Below are 25,695 nucleotides of genomic sequence, written 5' to 3'. Positions count from 1 at the left end.
CTCCATGCTAAGGCACCAGCAATTCTACCCACCATTGTAAATTTCAGCACAGTGAAAGAGGCAAATAACAGCTTAATAGCCTTTATTTCATGGACTCCCTGAAAGGGTCTCAAGGATACCTGCAAACTACAGGTCAGGTTCAGTCAGTTTGGGAGGGAACATGGTTTAAAAAAAAAAAAAGACATCACCTCCTAGGAAGCAGGGGCAGTAGACCAGTCAGGGTCCCTTAGAGAAAGGCAAAACTCACATCATGCCATAACATATTTAGGACACACATGTTATATATCATGGGTGCTGATCCTGACTGCTGAATGGGTATATTAGGCCTGGATGTTTTATATGCAGAAAAGATTCAGAAAATGAGCTATTCCTGTTGAGCCATCGATGCCGCCATCAGCTACTTGTACATAGTGTATTCTGTTAGTAGACTGATCTCCTAATTGTTAAATTCATAACCTCTTTGGTTACTATGAGGCTAATTGTCATTTTGATCTTTATTTAAAGAAATAAAAATCAGGAGAATTAGAAATCTAGTTCCTAATAACCTTTATACTTTTACATCTGAATTGTTGCAAAAATGATAGAACAATATGGTATTTTTTCCTTTTAGAGTTTTGGGAGTGCTAGCAAATCTGGAACGTTAAACAAAAAACCTGGTATGTATAACAATGATCTGAAAAAATGTTAAAATATTTGCTTTTTATATATAGTCTTAAATTCACAATCTCTTGCTTTTCTTCATAATTTTCTTCTTTTCAGAGATTGCTCAGGTAACTTCAGCATATGTGGCTTCTGGTTCTGAACAACTTAGCCTTGCACCAGGCCAGTTAATATTAATTCTAAAGAAAAATGCAAGTGGATGGTGGCAGGGGGAGTTACAGGTAATGAATCTTTAAATAGCATTTATCAGTTTTACTATGAAAGTAATATGTACTCATTTAAAAAATAATAAAATTAATAAAAATTGTAAATTGCCTATAACCATACTGGAAACCCTGGTAGTGGTTAAGTGCTGTGGCTGCCAACCAAAGGGTCAGGAGTTAGAATCCACCAGGCACTCTTTGGAAACTCTCTGGGGCAGTTCTGCTCTGTCCTGTAGGGACGCTTTAAGTCAGAATCGACTTGACGGCAGTGGGTCTGGTTTTTGTTTTGGATGGCCATACCACCTAGAGGTAAGCAGTATTACCATTTTAGTGTATGTTTTCCTCTAGTCTTTTCCTGTTCAACATTTGAGTTAATGTTATCAGTAACAATTTAAAGAATAATTTTCTCTAAAGACACAATTTATTTAATAAACCACAGGTTACCTTCGTAAAGGAAAGCATTCTCTTTGCCTGGGGTAGCCCCAGGCCTGCAGTATAGCCTCTAGGCTGTGTGCTGAGAAAATACTGCCCATTAGACTGCCCCTTATGGTGTTAGGTTTTTGAAACAGCAGTGCAAAGAAAGGGGTACAAACACAGATGTGGTGGCCAGTTCATTTCCCCTAAAATGTTAACAGAGAAAGTTGTTGCGTAGGTTTTCATCCAGGAAGAGGGTTCCTCCCTCCTAAAATTTCCTTATTAGCTAAGTCTAAAAAGCATTTGAGGGCCAAAAGATGATGAGAGGTAGAGTAGCTGATTGGTTTAAAGTCAGGAAAGGTGTGCGTCAGGGTTGTATTCTTTCACCATACCTGTTTAATCTGTATGCTGAACAAATAATAAGAGAAGCTGGACTATGTGAAGAAGAACGGGGCATCAGGATTGGAGGAAGACTCATTAACAACCTGCGTTATGCAGATGACACAACCTTGCTTGCTGAAAGTGAAGAGGACTTGAAGCACTTACTAAGGAAGATCAAAGATCACAGCCTTCAGTATGGATTACACCCCAACATAAAGAAAACAAAAGTCCTCACAACTGGACCAATGAGCAACATCATGATAAACGGAGAAAAGATTGAGGTTGTCAAGGATTTCATTTTACTTGGATCCACAATCAACAGCCATGGAAGCAGCAGTCAAGAAATCAAAAGATGCATTGCATTGGGCAAATCTGCTGCAAAGGACCTCTTCAAAGTGTTGAAGAGCAAAGATGTCACTCTGAGGACTAAGGTGCACCTGACCCAAGCCACGGTATTTTCAATCACATCATATGCATGTGAAAGCTGGACAATGAATAAGGAAGACTGAAGAAGAGTTGACGCCTTTGAATTGTGGTGCTAGCGAAGAATATTGAATATACCATGGACTGCCAAAAGAACGAACAAATCTGTCTTGGAAGAAGTGCGGCCAGAATGCTCCTTAGAGGCAAGGCTGGCGAGACTGCGTCTTACATACTTTGGACATGTTGTCAGGAGGTATCAGTCCCTGGAGAAGGACATCATGCTTGGCAGAGTACAGTGGTCCATGGAAAAGAGGAAGACCCTCAGCAAGGTGGATTGACATGGTGGCTGTAACAGTGAGCTCAAGCATAATAACGATTGTGAGGATGGTGCAGGACGGGGCAGTGTTTCGTTCTGTTGTGCACAGGGTCGCTATGAGTCGGAACCAACTCGATGGCACCTAACAACAACAACAACAAAGAGTAGCTGTGTTTTTACATAATGTCAGTAATGTAATTGTAATGCAAAACAAATACAGCTTCATTCTTATAAATCAGAATCTTAGGGTTTTTAAAAAACAGTGTGCTGGGGGGGGGGTCTCAACATCATCTTAACTCCAAAATTCCACTTTATGATTTGCTTTGAAGGTTTACCCAACTAAGTTGCAAACATGGCTCCCCAAAATTTTTATTTATGACTACCTCATTAATTTTAACAAAGCCCCAAAATGTATTTACAATTGGGCTGTACCATCTTAATGGTTGATTGAGCTTATCCAGCAAACTTTAGACAGGTCTTTTTAGGTTATTTGTGTGAAGTATTCAGAGAACCCTGAGCCTATAAGGCCTCCAAATAGATGCCTTCAGCAGCTTTTTAGCAGCACTTTGAGGTGCATCTTGTAAGGAGTCTTCAAATTGTTGGCCAGGGTTTTCCTAACTTTGAAGTTAGGTCTCAATAATTGGTTCTTATGCCTTCATAATTATTTTTCATCTCACCTTTCCATCGTGTATTCCTTTTGCTACTTTTCTAGGCCAGAGGAAAAAAGCGACAGAAGGGATGGTTTCCTGCCAGCCATGTTAAACTTTTGGGACCAAGTAATGAAAGAACTACACCTGCTTTTCATCCTGGTATGGAAGTGGGTTAACTTGTATTTCATCTTTGAGCAGTTCTGTTTAAAACTCAACCACTTCTCACCCTTCACCCAAAGATTAGACAGGCTGATAAAACAAACCGTAATACGCGTAGCTCAAACCATACATGCAAGACTAAATGGGCACGCCAGCCCAGGGGGAAGGACAAGAAGGCAGGAGGGGACAGGAAAGCTGGACAGATGGAAATGGGAAACCCAAGGTCAAGAAGGAGAGAGTGTTGACACATCACCGGGTTGGCAACCAATGTCACAAAACAATATATGTATTAATTACTAATTAAAACTAATTTGCTCTGTAAACCTTCATCAGAGCACAATTTAAAAACAAAAACAAAAACTCTTTTTATATTAACTAAGCTCTTTGGAAAATATTAAAAGTCTCTTCCTTACCTCTTCCTAAAAGTAGTGTACCACCAAGAACTTCCTTTCTGAAAAGTTCTTTGTGGAAAACAGCCAATTGTTCCTTGATACTTGAACCACTTCGCTTCTTGAAATTTTTCAAAGTAAAATTGCTGTACCATCATACTTAGGAAAAGTGAAGCAGTTCTTTGGTTCTTAGCTGTAGTTGGGAAATTCTTGTTTTTGTAAAACAAGGAATAGGGAAAGGAGAAAGGAAAAGCAGCTCAGAAGGGAAATTTTAGCCTAATTTTAATATTTATTATTAAAATATAATTTAAACCCTAGGGGGAGATTTAAAATTTGATCCTTGTAGGAATAATTAATTTAATTTTTTATTTTGTGTATGTGTGTTTTTTTTTTTTTCTGGTAGTATGTCAAGTGATCGCTATGTATGACTATGTGGCAAATAATGAAGATGAGCTAAATTTCTCCAAGGGGCAACTTATTAACGTTTTGAACAAAGATGATCCTGACTGGTGGCAAGGGGAAATCAGTGGAGTGACTGGTCTCTTTCCTTCAAACTATGTTAAGATGACAACAGACTCAGATCCAAGTCAACAGTGTGAGTACCTTCAAATTATTTACATCTCAACTAGCGTGAAAAGCTTGAATACTCAGCACTGTGTTTATTACTATTCTGGATCAGATCTTAAACTTAGTTCACAATAGTTCATAGCAAATGTGTATTAATGTTTAAAGTTAGAAAATACAAAATGAAACTTTACAAGACCTGAAGTTATACACCTTTATTTTAAATACTTTTCCCTAGCTTCAGACCTTACTATTAAACTTCATCTAAAAAATATGTATAATTTCTCCTATGGGTTAGTTTTTGCTCTGACAGTAATCCACACTGCAACCCCCCTATATCATCACCGTCTTTCAGCATCTAGTGTCTTTTTCAGCTTAATAAAAAATAGCTAGTAATTACCCTATTCACACACCTACACACACACAATTTTTTTTAATCCTATTAGTATAAAATACCTTTAATTTTGCAACCTTCTCATTCATCTCCTGCATATTTACATGTCGTCTGGAGTAGGATAAAATTAAATAACCTGTTTAAAACTGCTGTTTTTGTAACTTTCACTAGATGATTTTTAGTTAACCATCTCATGCAACAGGAAGTGTCCAAATCAAGATCTCATTCACCAGTTTTAGAACAAGGGTCCAGGCCTCCAAGAGTGAAATTTAGTATTATATAAAATTCTCTCTTGGCTGTTACCTAGCCTTTCTTATATTTAATAGTAAACACAGCATTAATAATAAATTAGAGAATAAACAGTGGTTGGAGATTCTTTTCACTTTTTAAATTTATAAACTTGATTTAGATTTAGAGATTATAAAGCTGATTCTGATCCTGGGGAGAAAATTTCCCTTAAGATAAAAAAACTAAATGTCTCATTTTGAAGGTGGGAGGAGTTAGTATTTCATGATTTTAACATTCCCAAAAATGTCTCTGGGTTCCAAGAGAGGTGGTAAGAAAAATGCTAACAACTTGGTTGCCTAATGAATGAATGGCTATTTTTAAGTTCTGCTGATGGTTTGGCAGTTTACAGTGCTGGCCAGTGCATGTGATTGCTTACAAATACCTAACACCCCTTTCTTGGAGCTGAGAGAAGATGCTTTTCAGACCTGCCAGGTCAGGAGGATCTTCAACTTATGATCCCTGGAGCCATTCCAGGGTGTCCGTACACTTGGCTTTTATAGCTTCTATGATCCCAAATCGGAGGCCTGGCTGCCCAGTGGTTAGTTACGAGCTTGACTGCTAGCCAAGGGGTTGGCAGTTTGAATCCACCAGCCACTCCTCGGAAACCCTGTGCGGCAGTTCTACTCTTGTCCTACGGGGTTGCTATGAGTCGGAATCGACTTGACGGCAACGGGTTTTTGTTTTTGTTTTTTTAATGATCTAAAATGATGGTTTTCAGATGTTTTGTTGTTTTCTGTCTTGTTTTCCAATGGTAGAATACTTTTTTCCGATTAAGTCTTGAATAATAAGGAATTTTATAAAGAATAGATGAAAGGTGTTCTAAAGGGAAGGACAGCAAGGACCATGCTCTGAGGGCTTCCCTTCCTTTTCTTTGCTTCTTCTATGACAGTCCTTTCAAGTTCCCCTCTGGGGATAATTTAAAAGTCACTATTCTAGAGAAATCCCCTTCAAGACAGTAAAAGCCTCCTAGGAAAGTAACCTACTCATAAAGGTAATTGAGTGATATCTTTTTATTTTTAAAAGAAATAACATAGTAGGTTATCAATAAACGTTTGATACATAGATGTTACAGAAAATGTAAACATGAATTACAGTAGTTACCCCAAGATACATTTGCCATGGAAGTTACTTTTGGACAAAGAATGCTTTATCTGCCATTTTAGTGTGGGTAGAACTGGCAGGGAGCCTCAGTCGTCCTCCTAGATGAGGTACCCACACTAAACAGCTATCCAATAGAACTTTCTGCAGTGAGGGATATGGTCTGTATCTTCACTAACCACATGTAGCTTTTGAGCCCTTGAAGGGTGACTAATGTGACTGAGAAACTCAGTTTTGAATTATGTTTAATTTTAATTCATTTAAATATAAATAGCCACTGTAGCCAGTGGCTGTCATATTGGATAGCACAGCTCTGATAGGAAGACCAGCCAATTTCAAGCCATTCCTGAAGTAAAACAAGGAAATGGCAGTATTGAAACTTAGAAATAAATAGAAAAGGGAAAGCAGTCTTTGGGTCATTACTGACCCACACAATGATTTTAAAGCAACAAAGTTCCCCACATACTTCAGATTTTACCTTCTATAGTATTTTGGATTTTATGTTAACGTTTCTGCCACCATTAAGAAATTTATTCGTTTGGTAAGTATTCTTTGAGTGTCTACTGTGTACTTAGTACTGAGTATTAAGAATGCAAAGATAAAAAGACAGCCTCTGCTCTGAAGTAGCTTTGGAGTCCAGGAGGGAACAGATATTCAGATAAATACAGTTGTTACAGTGGAGGTAGACAAATACATATTGGGGAAAGAGCCCCCAAGTCCAACTGGGAAAAGAAGGGCCTGTTGGGGAAGACTTCACAGAGGGTATTTGAATGGAAGCCTGAAGGATAAATTTTAACAGTTTGTCGGAAAGGCACGTGTTGAGATGGGGGCCGGAGGGTAGTGGGAAAGAAATAACCAGTTTTTTGCAAGATTGTTTTACATATTGCACACTGAAGAAATAGAATGTTCAAGAGGTTATTTCAAAATAGGAGTAGTTTCAAACTTCTCTTTGTTATAAAACTATTACCAAAAACATACTTATGACCTTGTTTTTTGCTGGGGTGTGTGTGTGTATGTGTGTTTAATTGGTTTGATCATATCTGAAAACTGAGTATTGCTTTGCCTAAATAATGACCAAAGATTTGTCATCCATCCTAGAATAAAAGATCTCTCAATTCTATGATTCTGAGAACAATTGTCAAATAGGTTTCTCTGAGAAAGTTAATTGTTTATATAAAGCAATTATTTAAATCACCTGGGAGAGCAAGGAGTACCGATTTTGTTTACTTGAAGTATTTACTCATCAAAAATTGAAGAGTCATAATTGCTTTCAACGAGAATGAAAAAGTTGAAGAATAGAGTTAATTGTATTGGCAGCTATGAAATTCACTCAGATTAACTTTATATGAACCTATAACTTTAACAGAGGCTTTGGTTCAGAAAATGCTTAATCCTCAAAGTTGGGAATTGAGCTGAGATATTTTGTTGTACCAACTAGAGCTTTAGAAATGAATCAGCTGTTGGTAATCTTTGTATGAGTCAGTGAAGCTGGTTAAATTTTAAATTATCATTTGTGGTTCTTGGGCCCTCTAAATATTCATTTCATTATATAATTAGAACAATTTTTAAAGGTTGAGAATTTCAGCAGACCAATTTGTTTAGTTGGTGTTGCTTTCTTGCCTTTAGTAATTCCTTATTGCATGTTATTACTAGTCAGGTTTTTTTTTCATCTACTTAATTTACATTATGTTCATTTTATTCCTCATTTTTCTTTTTTTAGGACCCATGTTGTCTTCCAGTGTGAAAGCACCCCAGAGACCCACTATCCAAGTTTGACTCTAGCGTGGAGGCAGGGCAGGCAGCCCTGACCCAATATCTCCTACACAATTCGTTTACTTCCGTCGGATGTTAGAGCCACTTGTGATTATTTCTTTGTGTTTCTAGTTTACAGTGAAAATTTACTTGTAACAAGTTAAAGGATAGTGGGTCTTTGTGTGGCTTTCCCTGCTGTTCGCTCTGGCGCCCTTTAGCATTTTTCTCCTTTTTATTTGGTAATTGTAGGTCATTAGCATGCGTATTGAGTTTGCCCTTACATGGTGGGAGTTCAAACACACAAAGACCCACTATTTGCACAAGCTATGCTTGCTGGTTTGGAATGGGCCGCTGTGCTTTTCTAACGTTATTGCAACGTGTATATTCATTACAGAATTCAGATGAAATTTGCTCATGTTTTGCTATTATGTTTGATCTAATCCTAATCACAGTGAACTCTTAATTGGCTCCATACATGATTTACCCCAAATACATGCTGTTTATTACTTTCTAATAAGCCACTGTGAGTGCCAATATTTAGATTTGTTTCAAGGGCAAGAACTAGAAATAACCTTTTCTCTATTTTCTGTGGTTTGGGGGTCAAGAGCACCAACATGTTTTGGGAGCTTTTCTTATCTCACAGAAGAGGAAAGTGACCTGCCCTGGCACGTGTGTGTCAGAGTGGGCAGTTCAGTCTCTTTGGACTGTCCGAGAGTGTGCCTGTGCTGTGCTGCCTCCCCGAGGGTCTCAGTGCTCTGGACTAACGAAGAGACTGCATTCTGGGCAGCAGCTGTCACATGCTAATTCTTCACTGACGACCAAAACTGGCTGATATTTTGTGGAATGAAAGGCTCCCACGGTTGGTGGTGAGGTGTGAAAGCTTCCTTAGCTTAGACAGAACAGTGTATAATACAGCTTAAAGTCAGAATTCATGTTACCTATTTTATATTCTCATCAGGTGACTATATGTCCCAGGTAACAAAGGACATTGCTTGACATTCTTCTTAATGTATTTAGTAGAAATCAAAAGGAATTCTTGAAGAGTTTAAGTCCCCCTGAAGCAGGCATACAGACTCTAGTCAAGAATGCATTTGCAGCGAGGAAAATGCTGTGAAAGTGGGCATTCCACTCTGTCCACGAAGACTCTTTAGGCTGCAAGATTGATTTTATCATCCAGAGTTCTCTGGCTGATACCTGTTCTTCAACTACATTGGCAACTTTGACATAGGATTTTACTTCATTTTCTTGAATGGAAAACACATTAAAGATGTAGTACACATTATTATAAATGAATAAATATGAGTGTACTTAGCTGAAACAAAAAGGAGTTTTAGTGGACAGTATTAAACTTTATTTGAAAATAAGAGAAGTTTATGCAATTTAAAATGTTTACAAACTGCAGTGCAATCTACTGTTCATGAATGTCAAAGTATTATCAGGAAAAGTGTACATACAATCAGTCTTATTTCCTCACAGACTTCTTTAAGAAGAGTGAAATATGTTTTTATGCCTCCAACTTTAAGTTAGAGGCATATTTTGTGCAATATTTATGTTAATGTGCCTACACATTATGAATGGATTGTTACTTCAGCCATACTTTGCCTAAATCGTAACTTCATGACACTTGAGAAAGAATCAACAGTTTAGTTAAAACATCACAAAGTTCAAATGTCTGTGTTGCAAAAGCACTTCACATCATTGGGACGGATGTGTACTCCCTTGGGTGGAGATTTCTAGTCATTGGACCGCCTCAATTTATGGCACTTGGCGTCATTTATAAAAGATGACGTTAGTAGGAGAGCAATAATACCATTTTACAGTGGAATAACAGATTTGCCTGCAGTCACTGAAGGAGACAGTGCTAAATTGGGTCCTTGTGAATTCAACTGACTCTTCCAAATTGTGCAATTACCCAATCTTGCCTCATATGTTCTGAACTTTCTGCTTTTGCACCCTCTAGTTCAGATTAACGGCAGTTACTTTAAATCCATTTTAAACCCTGAGATTAGACATCAGAACACTGTTAATTAGCCACATGGTTTGATATAACCTTTTTTCTTTTAATTTTGAATGTGGACTTACCTAATACACTGATTATTTCAAAGGTACTTTTATAGCTGAAATCGTTTCACTTTTACACTGATAGATATAGATTATTCGGAATGACATTCAGGTAGAGTTTGGCATCTGTAATCAATTTGGACATACTATGTTAATCAGGTATCTATGGATTAAATCACCTACCAGCATATTTATGCTGAATGTCAATCTGGAAAATAGATTTACTGTGTGTACTGAAATACCTACCACCCTTCGTGTAGGTATTATGTCATATATTTGAGAGAAAGCTAAAAATAAAGGAAATTGTACGACATAAAGTAACCTAAGTCCTTCGTAAAAGTGCATGCAGTCCTTTGCAGTACCTCATATTGAAGCCACATACTTGTTCTTTTCTCATTCAGTATGAGAGACAGCTTTAAGTTTGCTTAGGCAGCCACATTAGCGTGAATGAGTACATCAGGAACACAGAATTTTAAAATGGGAGCACAGCTGATTAAATCTTAACCCTGTAAGAGGTAAAGAACCAAAATACCTATTTAAAAATTGCCATATATGTATAGTTCTTTTTAAAGTACATGGTTAAATCTGATGGGTTTTTCCAGCAATGAAAAAAATTAGTTCTAAAACCAAAGCTGATTTTTAGAAAATTTGAAATATTAAATCAACCCTATATGTTGTATAGTTTCTCTAATGCTTTATCTTAAAAAGTCATTTTAAAAAATACAACTATTTAAAAAAAATGTTTAAGTGTTATTTTAATGTTTAAAATACAATATGAAGACTGGTAGTATAAAACAAAGAAACCAGGAGGAGGAAAAGTAGAGAAAGCTGCCAATTCCAGTCCAAAGCTTTATTTGCCAAGTTTTCTTAGAGTGAATTTTACCAAGTTACAAATTCTTGTAAATAGGATCTATAATGGAAATGCTGAGAGACTCTTGCCTAAAGTGGCATTATTGGATGCTGCTATGCTACTGTAATGTAATAAATTATTAAATTGTTGCAAAGTGCTGTTTTTTGCCTTAAAATTTTATTTTGTGTGTCTTGAAAACTAGTTATCAAAGTACTGAGATTGTGCAAATGCTGGGCACGCTTGGCATGAGGTAATTTGTTTTTATTTTTACAAAATTGTAATATAACTATGCAAGTATGTTTATTAAAAGGACACAAAACTACATTATTTGTATTGTGTATTTCTTTTGAAGCATCCTTTAAAACATTTTTAATTGTGTATGTGTAGCAGAGGAGCCCTGGTGGCACAGTGGTTAAGCATTCAGCTGCCAACTGAAAGGTTGGCAGCTCTGGGAAGGAATGATGTGACAGTCTGCTTCTGTAATGATTTACAGCCTCGTAAACCCCGTGGGGAACTTTTACCCTGTCCTGTAGGGTCACTATGAGTCAGAATCGACTCAACGGCAATGAGTTTTTGGTTTTATATGTAGTTGTGGTTGAATGTCTTTGATTTTTCCTTAATCGTAGTCTCTGGGTATAGGCCAGCAAATTGTTTTATATTACAGAGAGCAAGAGAAAGTTTCAAGTGGTTAAGATGGAGATAATTTGATCCAAGATAATCATATATATCTCACAAATGAAAGAAGTTTTGATTGTAATATGTTATTGCTCACAAAACTAAAGAAAAATGTAATCTAGGATAATACTAGACTATTACACTATTAACAATTTTTACCCAACTTTCTTCTTAAAAAAATGGAAAGAGCCTAGAAATTCACCCTTATTGCAAATGTAGAGTAAGTACAAAATAAGAATATAGCAGAAGCTGCAGTGAATGCTTGGGGACACCAGAGTTAAGCAGAATATTATTCTTAAGTAATGAAATTGGTAATCAAAATCAAATGAAGTAATCAAAATATGGTTCAAACTCCAACCTGTTCATTCAGACCTCTTTCCAAAGTGGGTAAACAACTCTTTCCAAAAAGCCTTTCCTTGGCTCTGGGAAGTCATTCAATTAACATGGTATTGTGTATTTACATAATGCCAATCACAGCGCTAGATTCTGGGGATACAAAAATGAGTTAGAGTCAGCCGGTCCTGGCCCCAGGTAGCATATTGCTAAGGGAGATGATGAGGCCCATACATCGATTTATAAAACAGCATGCTAGCCAAAGTGTTAAGAGATTTACAGGGCACCAAGGAAGAACAGAAGAGGAGTACGTAATTCAACCATCAGTGGGCAAATTAGAGAAGACTTCTTGCAGGAGGCTACTACCAGGTCCATGTGATAAGTCGGAATAGACCAAATAGGGGTGTGGGGGATGGTGGAGAGTGATAAGACAAGCAACAGTCTAGGTTGGGGACAGGTATGATTGATTAAAAGTATTTCAGTATTGCTAGAGTGGAAGTGCAAAGCCAGGAAGAGTGAAGATGTGCATTGGAATTGCCTGGGAAGATTTAAAAATCATTGATGTCTCTGTCCTAATTGAAATGGTCTTCAATGTGGTCAGGGTATTTGTCAAAGCTCCCCAGGTGATTCTGTTATGCAGCGAAGGTGGAAAAAAAGAGAAATGAAACAGTTAAAAATTGCGAGGGGAAATTGGCAGGAGTTGGGGATTGATGGAATGTGAGGGTACGTGGAAGAGTCAATTTGATTCCCAGGTGTATGCCTTGGGTGACAGGATAGTATACCAGTGCCACCAGCCGCAGTAGAGAATAGGAGTTGGGGGAAGAAGATGAGTTTAGTTTTGACTACAATGTACCTATAGGGCATGTAGATAGAATTGTCCAGCAGGTAGTCCGATTTAATCAAGCTATCAGGTGTACATGGGGAGGTGGAATGACATGGGTATTGGTAGTTGTTGAAACAAAGCAGATGAGATTACTTTGGGAGAAGGTAGAGTAGGAAAGTCAGATCCCTGAGGATATCAGCAGTTATGGTTTGAATAGTAAAAGAAATCTATGGAGACAGGAAGCAGATGGGGCTAAGAGAATAAAGAGATTGTTGTGTCATTGAAGCAAAGAGAGTAGACCAGAAATGATAAATGACTCAACTTGAGTCCCTACTCCAGCTGATGGATAGAGGCTATAATGAGAAGAATTCTTGAAAGAGGGAATCAGGCCCATACACAGTTAATAATAAAATGAGGTCTTGAGAAAGCATCTTGTGGTCAAAAAGTAGAATAATATAATATTGTAGTTTAAGATGTCAAAGATGGAGAATTGGTTAATGACAAGATTCCACAATGTGGTCCTGAGGGTTGTTGTGTAGGGGTCAAACCAAAAACCAAACCACACCCATTGCCATCAAGTTGATTCCAACTCACAGTGACCCTATAGGACAGAGTAGAACTGCCCCATGGGGTTTCAAGGAGTGGCTAGTGGATTCAAACTGCCGGCCTTTTGGTTAGCAGCCAAACTCTTAACCACTACGCCACCAGAGTTTCTGAATAGGGGGCAGGATCCCTGGAATTCCAGAGCATTCCCTAGGAATTGCTAAACTTGATTATTGGATTGACGTATAAAATAATTTTTGATTGGTTAGGGCAGGAGTTAAAAGTTAGCAAAACCACCATGAGCTGGGTCTCGAGTTTGCATTGAAGAAGGGAAGGGGACACTGGTAGAAGATAATGGTTGGAAGATAATAGCAATGAAGGGTTGGTGGGTAGTATGGATTAACAGCAACAGCCTCAGGAAAAAAATGTTCTTTTACATGAATGTAGAAGAGTAATGGCCTGAAAGTGTCAATGGGAAACCAAAAGGATGCCAACTCCTTCCCTCTGGCACTTGATATTTGGCATGTTGGTAGGGGAGGGGAGTGAGTAGCCTTCCTGGGGAAAGCAGGAGCGAGTCTAGGTCATACTCTCTGAAGAGGTTGAGGATGTTGTTGTTAGATGCCATAAAGTCAGTTTATACTTCATAGTGACACTGTGCACAACAGAATGAAACATTGCCTCGTCCTATGCCATCCGCATAATCATTGCTGGGTTTGAGCCCACTTTTAGCAGCCACTGTGTCAGTCCATCTCATTGAGGGTCTTCTTTTTTGCTGACACTCTACCAAGTCTGATATCCTTCCCCAAGGACTGATCCCTCCTGATAACATGTCCAAAGTATATGAGATCAAGTCTCCCTATCCTCGCTGCTAAGGAGCATTCTGGCTGTACTTCTTCCAAGACAGATTTGTTCGTTCTTCTGGCAGTCTACGGTATAGTCAATATTCTTCGCCAGCACCATAATCCAAATGTATCAGTTCTCCTTCGGTCTTCCTTATTCATTGTCCAGCTTTTGTATGCATATGAGGTGATTGAAAATACCATGGCTTGGGTCAGGCACACCTTAGTCCTCGATGTGACATCTTTGCTTTTGAACATTTTAAAGAGGTCTTCTGCAGCAGATTTTCCCAATGCAATACTTTGTTCTATTTCTTGACTGCCACTTCTGTGGGCGTTGATTGTGGATCCAAGTAAAATGAAATCCTTGACAACTTCAATCTTTTCTCCGTTTATCAAAATGTTACTTATTGGTCCAGTTGTGAGGATTTTTGTTTTCTTTATATTGAGGTGTAACCACACTGAAGGCTGTGGTCTTGGATATTCATGAGTGAGTGCTTCAAGCCTTCTTTACTTTCAGCGAGCAAGGTTGTGTCATCTGCATATCGCAGGTTGTTGATGAGTCTTCCTGCAACCCCGATGCCATGTTCTGCTTCATACAGTCCAGTTTCTCAGATTGTTTGCTCAGCATACAGATTGAATAAGTATGGTGAAAGGTTACAACCTTGGTGCACACCTTTCCTGATTTTAAACCATGCAGTTAAAAAGTTGAGGATATAGGGGACTGTTTATAATGAAAAGAATTGGGGAAAGGGGTCAATAAAGGGAAGAAATAAGGATGGAGAGATGGCAGGTGCTGCCCTTTGGGGTTGAGGATTGTAAGGATGAGACACAAAGCTGGACATGACTGGCTGCAAATATGCTACCTTTGGCACAAGATACTATGGTGCCATAATCTGCTTAGGCCTCAGAAAAGTAGCTGGTGCAATCTAAGAGATGGCAAGGGCTGGCATGAGGTCTCTGTCCTGGCCAAGAGCTGGCCCACAGCATTTGTGAAGGCCCTGGTTCCTACAGTGTTTATGCGTCAGTGGTGTGGGCCATGTTTTGGGTTAAGAATTTCTTACAGTGTTTTTCACCATAGCAAGAAATCCCAAAGAGGTTTATGGAGCAGCAGAGAGGGCCTTGTCCTGGGGAACAGTCATTTTCTAGGTTCAAAGCAGGTGTGACGGCTTCTTCCTGTGAATCCCCGTTGTACTTGGGCTGCTTCATCCGTCTTGTTCTGCTTTGTTATTTATCATCTTTCTTTAGTTTCCTTCCAAGTGGTCCTGCTTACTTTGTTGTCTTCCTCAGTCCTGTGCAAAATACTTCGGCTGTAGTAAAAAGATACCTTGTAAGTATTTGTGCGTATGGTGAATGTGTGAATCTTCTGTTGAGTGACTTTGCTAAAGGTGGTCCAGGCTATTATAGTGGCTCCTTCAGCATTTCATGATAGACACATGGGAGACAAGAAAAAAATCCTGTGAATTAATTTGGCAGTGGAGAAGTAATGGGACTCCTCTAAGAAAGGTAGTAGTAAAAGCCTGAATGCTTGGCCTTGACTGTAAAAAATATTTCATAAAGTTAAGAGGCTGATGCCAAAACTTCAAAAGGGACAACTACTCAAGAGTAATGGGTAACTTACTCTTGACGATAACAACTAAAGTTTATTGAGTGCTACATACTGTTCTAAGGTCCTTGAATGTATTACTTCGTTATTATCTTTTTACAGATACGGAAATTAAAACAGAGAGGTTACTTGTCCAAAGTTACGCAGCTAGTAAGTGGCAGAGCTGGGTTCAAACTCAAGTGGTCTGGCTCCAGGGTCCGTATTTTAACCACTACACTACTGCTCTAATATTGCCACCATTTTTGTAAAAACGAGCAACATTCTGGAGTACAACTATTACTCTCAGCAGTGAAAAGAAGAGAAAAATCAGAGACTGCACAGCATTTTCTCTATGGAACAGGACACACAGGAGGGGGAAGAGAGGACTGTTAACAAAGGTAAAATATAATGAACAAGGATGAGAATCTGTAAGGATAGTATCCAGAAGGATAAAGCTGAGCATAATCACTTTTTTTTTGTAGCAGATAGGTTGGCCGTCAGGATATAACTCACATGCCATCCAAGTCACCCCCCCCCCCCCATTTAAGCAAAGCTGGACATGACTGGCCACAAATACCCTGACTTTGGCACATAATATTGTGGTGCCGTAATTTGCTCAGGCCCCAGAAAACTATCTGAGGCATTTAAAATGTGCAGTTCAGTATTTTTTAGTATATTCACAAAGTTGTGTAACCACCACCACAATCACTTTTTATCATCTCAAAAAGAAATCCTGTACCGTTTAGCTATCACCCTCCTATCCTTCATCCCTCCCTCACCACCCATCCCCAGCCCTAGACAACCACTAATCTACTTTCTGCCTCCATATGTTTGCACATTCTGGACATTTCATATAAAGGAATCATGTGGTCTTTTGTAATTGGCTTATCTCACTTGCATAATGTTTTCAAGGTGCATTCATGTTGTGTCACATATCAGTACTTTATTCTTTTCTTTGGCCAAATAATTTTCATTGTATGAATATAGCACATTGTGTCTGTGCATCAGTTGAGGGCCATTTGGGTTGTTTCTGCCTTTTGCTATTAGGAATAATGCTGTGATAAACATTCATGTCTGAGTTTTTGTTTGGGCACATGTGTTCATTTTCTTGGGTATATACCCAGGATCAGAGCCCTGGTGGCACAGTGCTTAAGTGCTGGTTGCTAACCAAAAGGTTGGCAGTTCAAACCCACCAGGTGCTCTGCGGGAGAAAGATGTGGCAGTCTGCTTCTGTAAAGATTGGAAACCCTATGGGGCAGCTCTACTCCGTCTGTAGGGTTGCTGTAAATCGGAATCGACTCAGCAGCAGTGGATATTTTTGGTGGTTTTTTTTTTTATATACCCGAGAGTGGAATTGCTGGGGCAAAAGGTAATTCTGTGTTTAACTTTTTGAGGAACTGCCAAACTGTCCTCCAAAGTGGCTGCACCGGTTTACATTCCTATCAGCAACAGGTGAGGGTTCTGATTTCTTCACATCCTTTGCAACACCTGTTCTCTTTCTCATCTGTTTGTTTGTTTGCTTGTTTGTTTGTTTTATTATAGTCACCCTAGTGGGTGTGAAGTGGCATCTCATTGTAGTTTTTATTTGTATTTCCCTGATGGCTAATCATGGTGAGAATCTTGTTTTGTGCTTGTTGGCCATCTGTATATCTTCTTTGGAGAAATGTCTATTCAAGTTCTTTGCCCATTTTTGGATTGGGTTATTTGTCTTCATAATCACTTTTTAAACTTTGTTTTAAACAAGAACAAATTACTAAAGACATGCTTAAAGATAGATGTTTTAATGCCATGGTCAAAAGGCAGAACCACTTGGTCTTTCAAAGAGAGTGATGAGTGTGGTGGGAAGGTTGCTTTGCATCTGATTCTACCAGCTCACACCCCTGATCCTTAGCCTCTTCTGTATGAGGAGAGTAATACCCACCTTGCAGATGAGAGGCGTTTACGAAGCACTGTCTCAGAGTGCCTGTTCATATCCAGTACACTGATCATTACAGTGGTCTTAGGGCAATAGGGGTATCCTATATTTTTCCTTGGTGTTACTGATTAGCCTGCTATATTCCTAATCTTCCCCAGTTGTAAGATCATAGAATCCTGGTGGCGCAATGTTTAAAGCACTCAGTTGCTAACAGAAAGGTTGGTGGTTTGAACCTACTAGCCGCTCTGCAGGAGAGAGATGTGACAGTGCTTCCATAAAGATTACAACCTTGGAAACCCTATGGGGCAGTTCTGCTCTGTCTTATAGGGTCACTACGGGTCGGAGTGAACTCAGTGGGAAAGGGATCTCAATGTCCAGCTAGCATTTATGAAGCATTTGCTGTATACCAAGCAATGCACTAAGCATTTTCTGTGTGTGGGTATTGGGGTTAGTAAGTGGTGGAGCTGGGACTCAAGTCCAGACCTGACTCCAAAGCTCATGCTCTTGACCACACTCAATGCTGCTCTTCATTAACCAGGAGCTGCTGTTACTCTAAACCACAAATGCAGATCAGCCATCACTTAGGTAGAAATGAAAAGAGGCTAAAGAGAATTAACTGTTCTAAATGAATCCAGGGTCAAGTTATAGCACAAGGTACTAGGGACAACTGCCACTGTGATCCCTGTGCCCCCAGTTGTCATCTTTTAGCCACTATGAAACCAGAGTCAGGCAGTGCTATAGAATTAGTGCATCCTCAATCCAGCAGCCTGGGGCAAAGCATCCAATTATATAGTCATACCTGTTACCTGTTGCCGTTGCGTCGATTCCGATTCATAGTGACCCTATAGGACAGAGTAGAACTATCCCATAGGGTTTCAAAGGAGTGGCTGGTGGATTCAAACTGCCGACCTTTTTGGTTAGCACCTGAGCACTTAACCACTATACCACCAGGGCTCCTATGTAGTCATAAACAAATTGAAAATATGGGCTTTTTGATCTTACCACTGGAGAAGATTCAGGTTATAGCAGGCTGTTTAGTAACACTGAGGAAAAATGTACATGCATAGGAAACCCCTATTGCCCCAAGTCTGTAATAATCGGGCACTTTGAAATTGGCTATTAGATACAGGTACTAAGTACATGTGCAACAGACTGGAAGGGTTTCTAAGATATAAGGTGCCAATCACATCATTTAGACATAAAAGCGTTAAAGGATAATACAAACCCTATTGACTTTTCAGGACTTTTGAGCAATTTGGCATTCAGAGTATCTTAAAGCCCTTTTTTCCTCTAGAATTCAGTTCGGCAAGTGTAATACCAGACCAGGTTTATACACGCTGTCCTCAGTGTTTTGCCTCAAATAGGATTGCAGCATAAGTACCATTTAAGGTGGCCTGGCATTTCAGAGTGTAAGACTTGAGTCAAGAGACCTTGATTTTAGGGACTTGGTAGCTCTAAATTCTGTGGTAAGATACTTAAGCACCAACCTTCAGATTCTCTATATACTTATATAGTAGAGGTCATAGTTGTATCAGTTATTCAGGAGATTGATCAGAGGTTGGAGAGCATTGTACACATGTTGGTAAGAGCTCTTTTTCTCATTAAGCTTGGAAGGCCTGTATTGGACAAACAAACTACTGTTACATGATATCTCTTCCTAATATTCTACATTCTGATTAACACATTAATTCCCTCAGTTAAATCAGCGACATAACTCTGATGGGCCAGAAGGTGATATAAATATTAGCCTGAAATATTAACTGCTTTCAATTTTAAGAGGAAGAAGTCTGCACATCTGTCTACCGTTGGGAGGTCTTTGCCGTCTTTCAGGCTTATAACCTTTTCCTGTAGACTCAGAAATAAAAATAAGACCAATAACATTTTTCTTTATCCACTTGCATTGATCAACGGAGTTGCTTTCGGACGTTGTAGAATACTTCTATTTTCCGATGACCGAATATTTTGGCTCCTAATGGCCTACAGCAGTAGAACACACGTGAACTTCTTCTGTTTAAACTACCAACATAGCACCTGATGATGCAGAACTTGACAGGCATCAGAACAAACGAATTTACAAAATTGTTTAGGAATTAAATTTCAAAAAAAAAAAAATCACAAATTTCCATGGCTTCATGGTACCTGGCATGTACTTGGTACTCAGTAAATGTTTGCCAAGGCTATTCTTTTACGAAATAAAATACCTAGTAGACTTCTAGTGCCCTGATAAAACTTCAGTATCAAAGGCAGCCTTCTGAAAATACACACAGTTTAGCCATCTGGATTTACTGTTAAAATCTAGTCTTTTCACTGAGCTTAAAGACAGTGAGACTGAGAACCATTATGTTACACTCTGCCTGTTTAATTTGGTCATACAAAGAATAGCATTGTTCAATGGTGTTGCTCTTCTCAGAATGGGCAAGGACTTTTCTGGACTTTATGACATAATCCAAACAAGCCCTCTTTGTATTTAGTCATCACAGATTGTCTTCTGTTCTTCACCTTTTGGAATCTTCCCAGATCTTTCTCTCTTCTCCTTTCTTAAGTGTCTCTCTTTTTTCTTCTTGTTCTTGAACAGAATGGTAGTTCCCAATTGTGGTGGGACACAAGGTTTTCTTAACTATTACTTGTAACTTGTTTATCAGTCTCAACATCCTCCCACAAGTATGGTTTTTTCCTCTGGAACTTATGACCTGATAGTAGCCATGATCTTTCATTTTCTTTCTTTCCCATTCCTCCTGTCTACCAGAAAGAACCTATCTGCCAGGAATTTTTCATCATTTTCTCCCACCGCCTATAGTTAATGTTGATGTCCCATTTCCTGCAGCTCAGTGTTAATCTGAGCGCATCCCATAATATGTATTGAAAACCTACCATGTGTCAGGCACTGGGGGTATAGCAGATTACAAACAGACAAAAATTCTTGCCCTCTTGGAGCTGACATTTGAGTTGGAGGATATTTTCTCAACACCTTGAATGTAGTCCATTGTCTTCTGCCCTCTGTCATCATATTGATTGTATGCAGCCAGTCTAGTTGTTCCTGTGTAGATATCCTACTTTTTTGTTTCTCTGTTTTAATAATTTCTTTTCCTGCTTTGTGTTCTGCAGTCTAGATATGGATTCATTTTTATTTTTTCCCAATCAGGAATCCTTATTTCTCTTGAATCTAAGGACTCACATCTTTCACCAGTTCTAGAAAATTCTCAGCCATTATATTCTCTATATTACCTCTCCCCATTCTTTCCATTCTCCCCACTTAAACTTCCATTAGATATATGTTGGACTTTGTCATTCTGTTCTCCATGTCTGTTAACCTCCATTGTATGTTTTGCATCTGTCTTTCTGTGCTGCATTCTAAGTAATTTCTTCAGATCTGTTTTCAGGCTTATTAGTTATTTCCTCTGATATATTTAATCTTCTACTTAATCTGTTAATTTATTATTTCCATGATGATATTTGTCTTTTTTTTTTTTTTCAATCTGCCTATTCTGTTTCTTTATAGACTCTTACTTTCTACTTACAGTTTTAAGGCCTTCATATATGTATTTAATAATTTAAACATTTTTTAATTGCTGTTGAGTCAGCTCCGACTCCTGGCAACCTTGGGTATAATAGAACTAAACATTGCCCATTCCTCCTGTGCCATCTTTTAACATACTTTTTGCATGCATAATCAAAAACCAAACCCATTGCCGTTGAGTCAGTTCTTCTCATAGAGACCCTATAGGACACAGTACAACAGCCCCATAGGGTTTCCAAGGAGTACCTGGTAGATTCGAACTGCCAACCTCTTAGTTAGCAGCTGAACGCTTAGCCATTGCGACACCAGAGCGCCTGAGTACATATTAAACATACTTATTTTATATCTCCTTTTGGATTTTATTCTCATTATCTTATGTTCTTGAGGTTCTAATCCTTGTTTTTTATTTATGGTGGATTTGCTCCTTGTTTTTTGTAATTTTTACTTTTAGTTCATCTTTAGTGAAACTTAGGTTTCCATGGAAATCCTATGGAACCAGGGTTGTGAGCATGACTCTCCAAACCAGTTGTACATTTTCTTTGGCAAAGCAGCCTGAGGGTTTCACCATCCAGGGACCAATCTTTGCCTTGACTTATCAGTTCAGGAATTCTTGGACTACAAAATTTGTGTGCGGTGCAACCCCAGCATTTCCATTCTTTATCCAGCAGAGAGAAAAACTTTCTTATCATCTTACTGTACTTGTGGGAGGATTTTTTTCCTAGTCCGCTCTGTACTAAGGACACAGCCTTTGAGGCCTTTTTGCAGTATCTCAGTCCCAGTTCTCTGCCATTGTGGCACCAGGACCCCATCTCTAGTCCCTGTGTCGGCATTAAAACCCCGGCCCGTAGTCACTAGGACTGAGCTCCACCTTCCCCACCCAGGATAGCCATGATATCCCCCGCTCTGTTTTTCTTCACATTTTTTACCTGGAATTTCCTTTTCTGTCTTATAAGCAAAGATGAGCATATACATTTTACCAATCAAGTATTTCCAGCACTTTTTAGATATTCCTGAAAATGAGGGTTTATTATTATTACTACTATATTTTAGTTTACCACCTGTCTGGAAATGGCCAACAAAAAGTAGAAATTCTGCAATAAACCAAGTAAGTCGATAGCATTTTTTGGCTTCGGGCAGTGCTGTTTTTGTTGTTTTTAAGTTTGTATCAGTCAGAGTCTAACCAGAAAACAAGTAATTTGCATAGTAGAATACAGTCTTTAATGCGAGGACTGGCTTATATGGCGCCCTGGTGGCGCAGCGATTAAGAGTTGTGGCTGCTAACCAAAAGGTCGGCAGTTTGAATCCACCAGCCTTTCCTTGGAAACGCCATGAGGCAGTTCTGCTCTGTCCTGTAGGGTCAGTATGAGTCGCAATTGACAGCAACAGGTTTGGTTTGTTTTTTGTTTTGTTTTGTTTTGGTTGGCTTATGTACTTGATAGTTGCACCCCCTGCTAGAAACAGCCCCAGGCAAAGAAAACAAACCAAACCCTTTGCCCTTGAGTTGATACTGACTCATTGTTGCCCTATAGGACAGAGTAGAGCTGCCCTTTAGGGTTTCCAAGGCTGTTATGGAAGCAGACTGCCATATCTTTTCTCCCGCGGAGTGACCGGTGAGTTTGAACTATTGACCTTTCAATTAGCAACCAAGCACTTAACCACTGTGCCACCAGAGCTCCTTTGAGGCAGAGAAGGGTGGGGAGATACACCGACTTCCCCTTTCCTACTCTTCTGTCTCCTGCCAGTGCCTCTGCCCAGTGGCCAAACCTAGGCAGAAGCCAAAAACAGCCAATAGGGCTGGCCTCCTTGAACACAGCAGACTGCAGGGAAAAGGTAAGAAACAGATCTGGGGACTCATAGGCCCAGGACCAGCACAATATCTTAGCATATATCAAACACTTCCTGACCTTTAGTGGTGAAAACACTGTGCCAAGTTTGTATTACAGAACTGCTTAGACATAGTCCCTAACCTCCAGTGAGAGACACAGACACTAACTATGTACAGGTTAACTATGAGTTAGGTTGTGTTACGTATTAAAATACAGGTGCAGACCAGCACAGATGAGCATATATATTTTATCAATCACATATTTCCAGCACTTTTAGATGTTCCTGAAAGTGAGAGTTTATTATTATTACTACTGTTTTTAGATCACCACCTATCTGGAAATGACCCACAAAAAGTAGAAATTCTGCAGTAAGCCAAGTGGAAACACAGAGGAGAGGCAGGTCTAGGGGAAAGTGAGACAGAGGGGTAGGAACGGCTCCCGCAAAGTAGTATCCTGTGAGCTGCACCTTGAAGGATGAGTTAAGATGGCCCTGTGTGGAGAAGGGGGCCACAGGCGGGAGAAACACAGGAGCAAAAAGCAGAGCCGAGGAAAGTGCCCACAATACCTGAAGACAGCCTAGGCCAGGTGGGGGTGCTAAAAGGTAGGTGGTACGGTCAAAGGGGAGGCTGGAAAGGCAGGCTGGGCTGGACTAGGGAGACTGGAACTGCTTGCTACTGAGTTAGGACTTTTTTTCTGCAAATAACAGGAAACCATTAAACCTTTTGTGTAGGGAAGGAACATATAAAAATATAGTGGCTGGCTTGAGGTGTTTAATGGAAATACAATGCAGCCCACAAATGCAAGCTCCATATGTAATTTAAAATTTCCTAGTAGCTACATTTTAAAAAGTTAAAAAAAAAAAGATGAATTAGCTTTAACGATATGCTTTACTTAACCCATTATATTTGAAATGTTATCATTTCAGTATGTATCCAATATACCAAAAATCCATTGCTATTGAGTCGATTCCAACACATAGCGACCCTATAGGGCACAGTGAACTGCCTCACGGGGTTTCCAAGGCAGACTACCACATCTTTATCCCACACAGTAGCTGGTGGGTTTGAATCACTGACCTTTCAGTTAGCAGCCGAGTGCTTAACCACTCTGCCACCAGGGCTCCTGGTAATCAGTATAAAAATTATTAATGTGCTTTTTTACATTGCTTTTTGTACTAAGTCTTCAGAACCTCGTGTATTTTATACTTTCAGCACATATCAGCTTGGACTAGTCACATTTCAAGTGCTCGCCAGCCACAATTAGCTAATGGCTACTGTACTAGACAGTAAGTATGGAGTATGGCAAAGGGGTATAGTCTATCCACAAAACCATAATTCTTTAGTTCATCAAAAGGTTTTATACTACTCCCCCACCCCCACCCCCGCAAAAAAAGGGGGGAGTTTGTGGTCAAATAAGTGTTGGGAACACTGGATTAATCAAATTAAACAGGTTTCCTTATGCAGGATTTCTCCGAACCTACTATGCAAATATGCACTGTGACCCTACAAGAGAAACGCACAATCCATAACATTATCCAGGTTGATTTGACCATACAGGACAGGGATGCTGGGAACGTGTTTAGGTACTTGCTGGCTTAGGGGAAGCAGAGAGCCCGGAGACAGGCAGAGATACAGAAGGAAACCCCAGCAAGAGGAGAGTCCAAAGGCTGAGGGGGGAGTAGAGTCTCACCAGCAGTGTCAGTTATTCCTATTATTATTATTTTTTTTTTATTGAACTTTAGATGAAGGTTTACAGAACTAGTTTCTCATCAAACAGTTAGTACACACATTGTTGTATGACATTGGTTAACAACCCCACGACATGTCAACACTTTCCTTTCTCAACCCTGGGTTCCCTATTACCAGCTTTCCTGTTCCCTTGTACCTTCCAATCCCCGCCCCAGGGCTGGTATGCCCATGTAGTCTTGTTTTGTTCCATGGGCCTGTTCAATCTTTGGCTGAAGGGTGAACCTCAGGAGTGGCCATATTACTGAGCTGAAAGGGTGTGCGGAGGCCATACTCTCAGGGTTTCTCCAGTCTCTGTCAGGCCAAGTCTGGTCTTTCTTTTTGAGTTGGAATTTGTTCTACATTTTTCTCCAGCTCTGTCCGGGACCCTCTATTGTGATCCCTGTCAGAGCAGTTGGTGGTGATAGCTGGGCACCATCTAGTTGTACTGGACTCAGTCCGGCAGAGGCCGCAGTAGATGTGGTCCATTAGTCCTTTGGAGTAATCCTTCCCTTATGTCTTTAGTTTTCTTCGTTCTTCCTTGCTTCCGAAGGGATGAGACCAGTGGAGTATCCTAGATACCTGGCCACTCACAGACTTTTAAGACCTCAGATGCTACTTACCAAAGTAGAATGTAGAACATTTTCTTTATAAACTCTATTACGCCAATGGAGCTAGATGTTCCCTGAGACCATAGTGCCCACAGCCCTTGCCCCAGCAATTTGGTCCCTCAGGGAGTTTGGATGTGTCTGTGGAGCTACCATGGCCCTGCCTTGTACAGGCTGTGCTGGCTTCCCCAGTATTGTGCACTGTCTTACCAACTTCACCAAAATTGCCACTTATTTTTTTTATTAAGTGTTTTTCCATCCCCGTCCCTCCCCTCCCTCGTAACTATCAAAGATTGTTTCTTTTTGTATATAAACTTTTTCATGAGTTTTTACAGTAGTGGTCTCATACAGTATTTGTCCTTTTGCGACTGATTTCACTCAGCATAATGTCCTCCAGATGTATCCATGTTATGTGATGCTTCACAGATTCATAATTGTTCTTTAGCGTTGCGTAATACTCCATTGTGTGTAGGTACCACAGTTTGTTTATCCATTCATCTGTTGATGGGCATCTAGGCTGTTTCCATCTTTTTTGCTATTGTGAACAATGCCACACTGAACATGGGCGTGTATATATCTATTTGCATGACGACTCTTATTTCTCTAGGATATAATCTTAGGAGTGGGACTGCTGGATTATGTGGTATTTCTATTTCTAGCTTTCTAAGGAAGCGCCCTATCATCTTCCAAAATGGTTGTATCATTTTG

General features: G+C 39.5%; 1 protein-coding gene across 10 annotated transcripts in view; it reads left to right on the top strand.

Moving 5' to 3' along the window:
- Window positions 1-25,695, top strand: part of ITSN2 (intersectin 2) — a 219,539-nt gene that overhangs the window by 145,546 nt on the left and 48,298 nt on the right. For 8 of the 10 annotated variants that reach the window (XR_010323559.1, XR_010323558.1, XM_064295093.1 and 5 more), the window contains 4 exons: window positions 611-656; window positions 760-881; window positions 3,110-3,206; window positions 3,999-4,190. Coding sequence is in view for 8 of the 10 variants with exons in the window: in XM_064295093.1 (XP_064151163.1) it covers window positions 611-656; window positions 760-881; window positions 3,110-3,206; window positions 3,999-4,190 (457 nt within the window). In the remaining 2 variants the exon portion in view is untranslated. Of the gene's footprint in view, window positions 1-610; window positions 657-759; window positions 882-3,109; window positions 3,207-3,998; window positions 4,191-7,659; window positions 15,714-25,695 lie in introns of those variants that run through there. The other 2 variants (XM_023550473.2, XM_064295094.1) reach the window with 2 other exon arrangements.

This window comes from Loxodonta africana, chromosome 12 (assembly GCF_030014295.1).
Source record: "Loxodonta africana isolate mLoxAfr1 chromosome 12, mLoxAfr1.hap2, whole genome shotgun sequence".
Taxonomy (NCBI): Eukaryota; Metazoa; Chordata; class Mammalia; order Proboscidea; family Elephantidae; genus Loxodonta; species Loxodonta africana.
The sequence above is the reverse complement of the archived record's forward strand: the minus strand, read 5'-3'. Positions and strand labels throughout refer to the sequence as shown.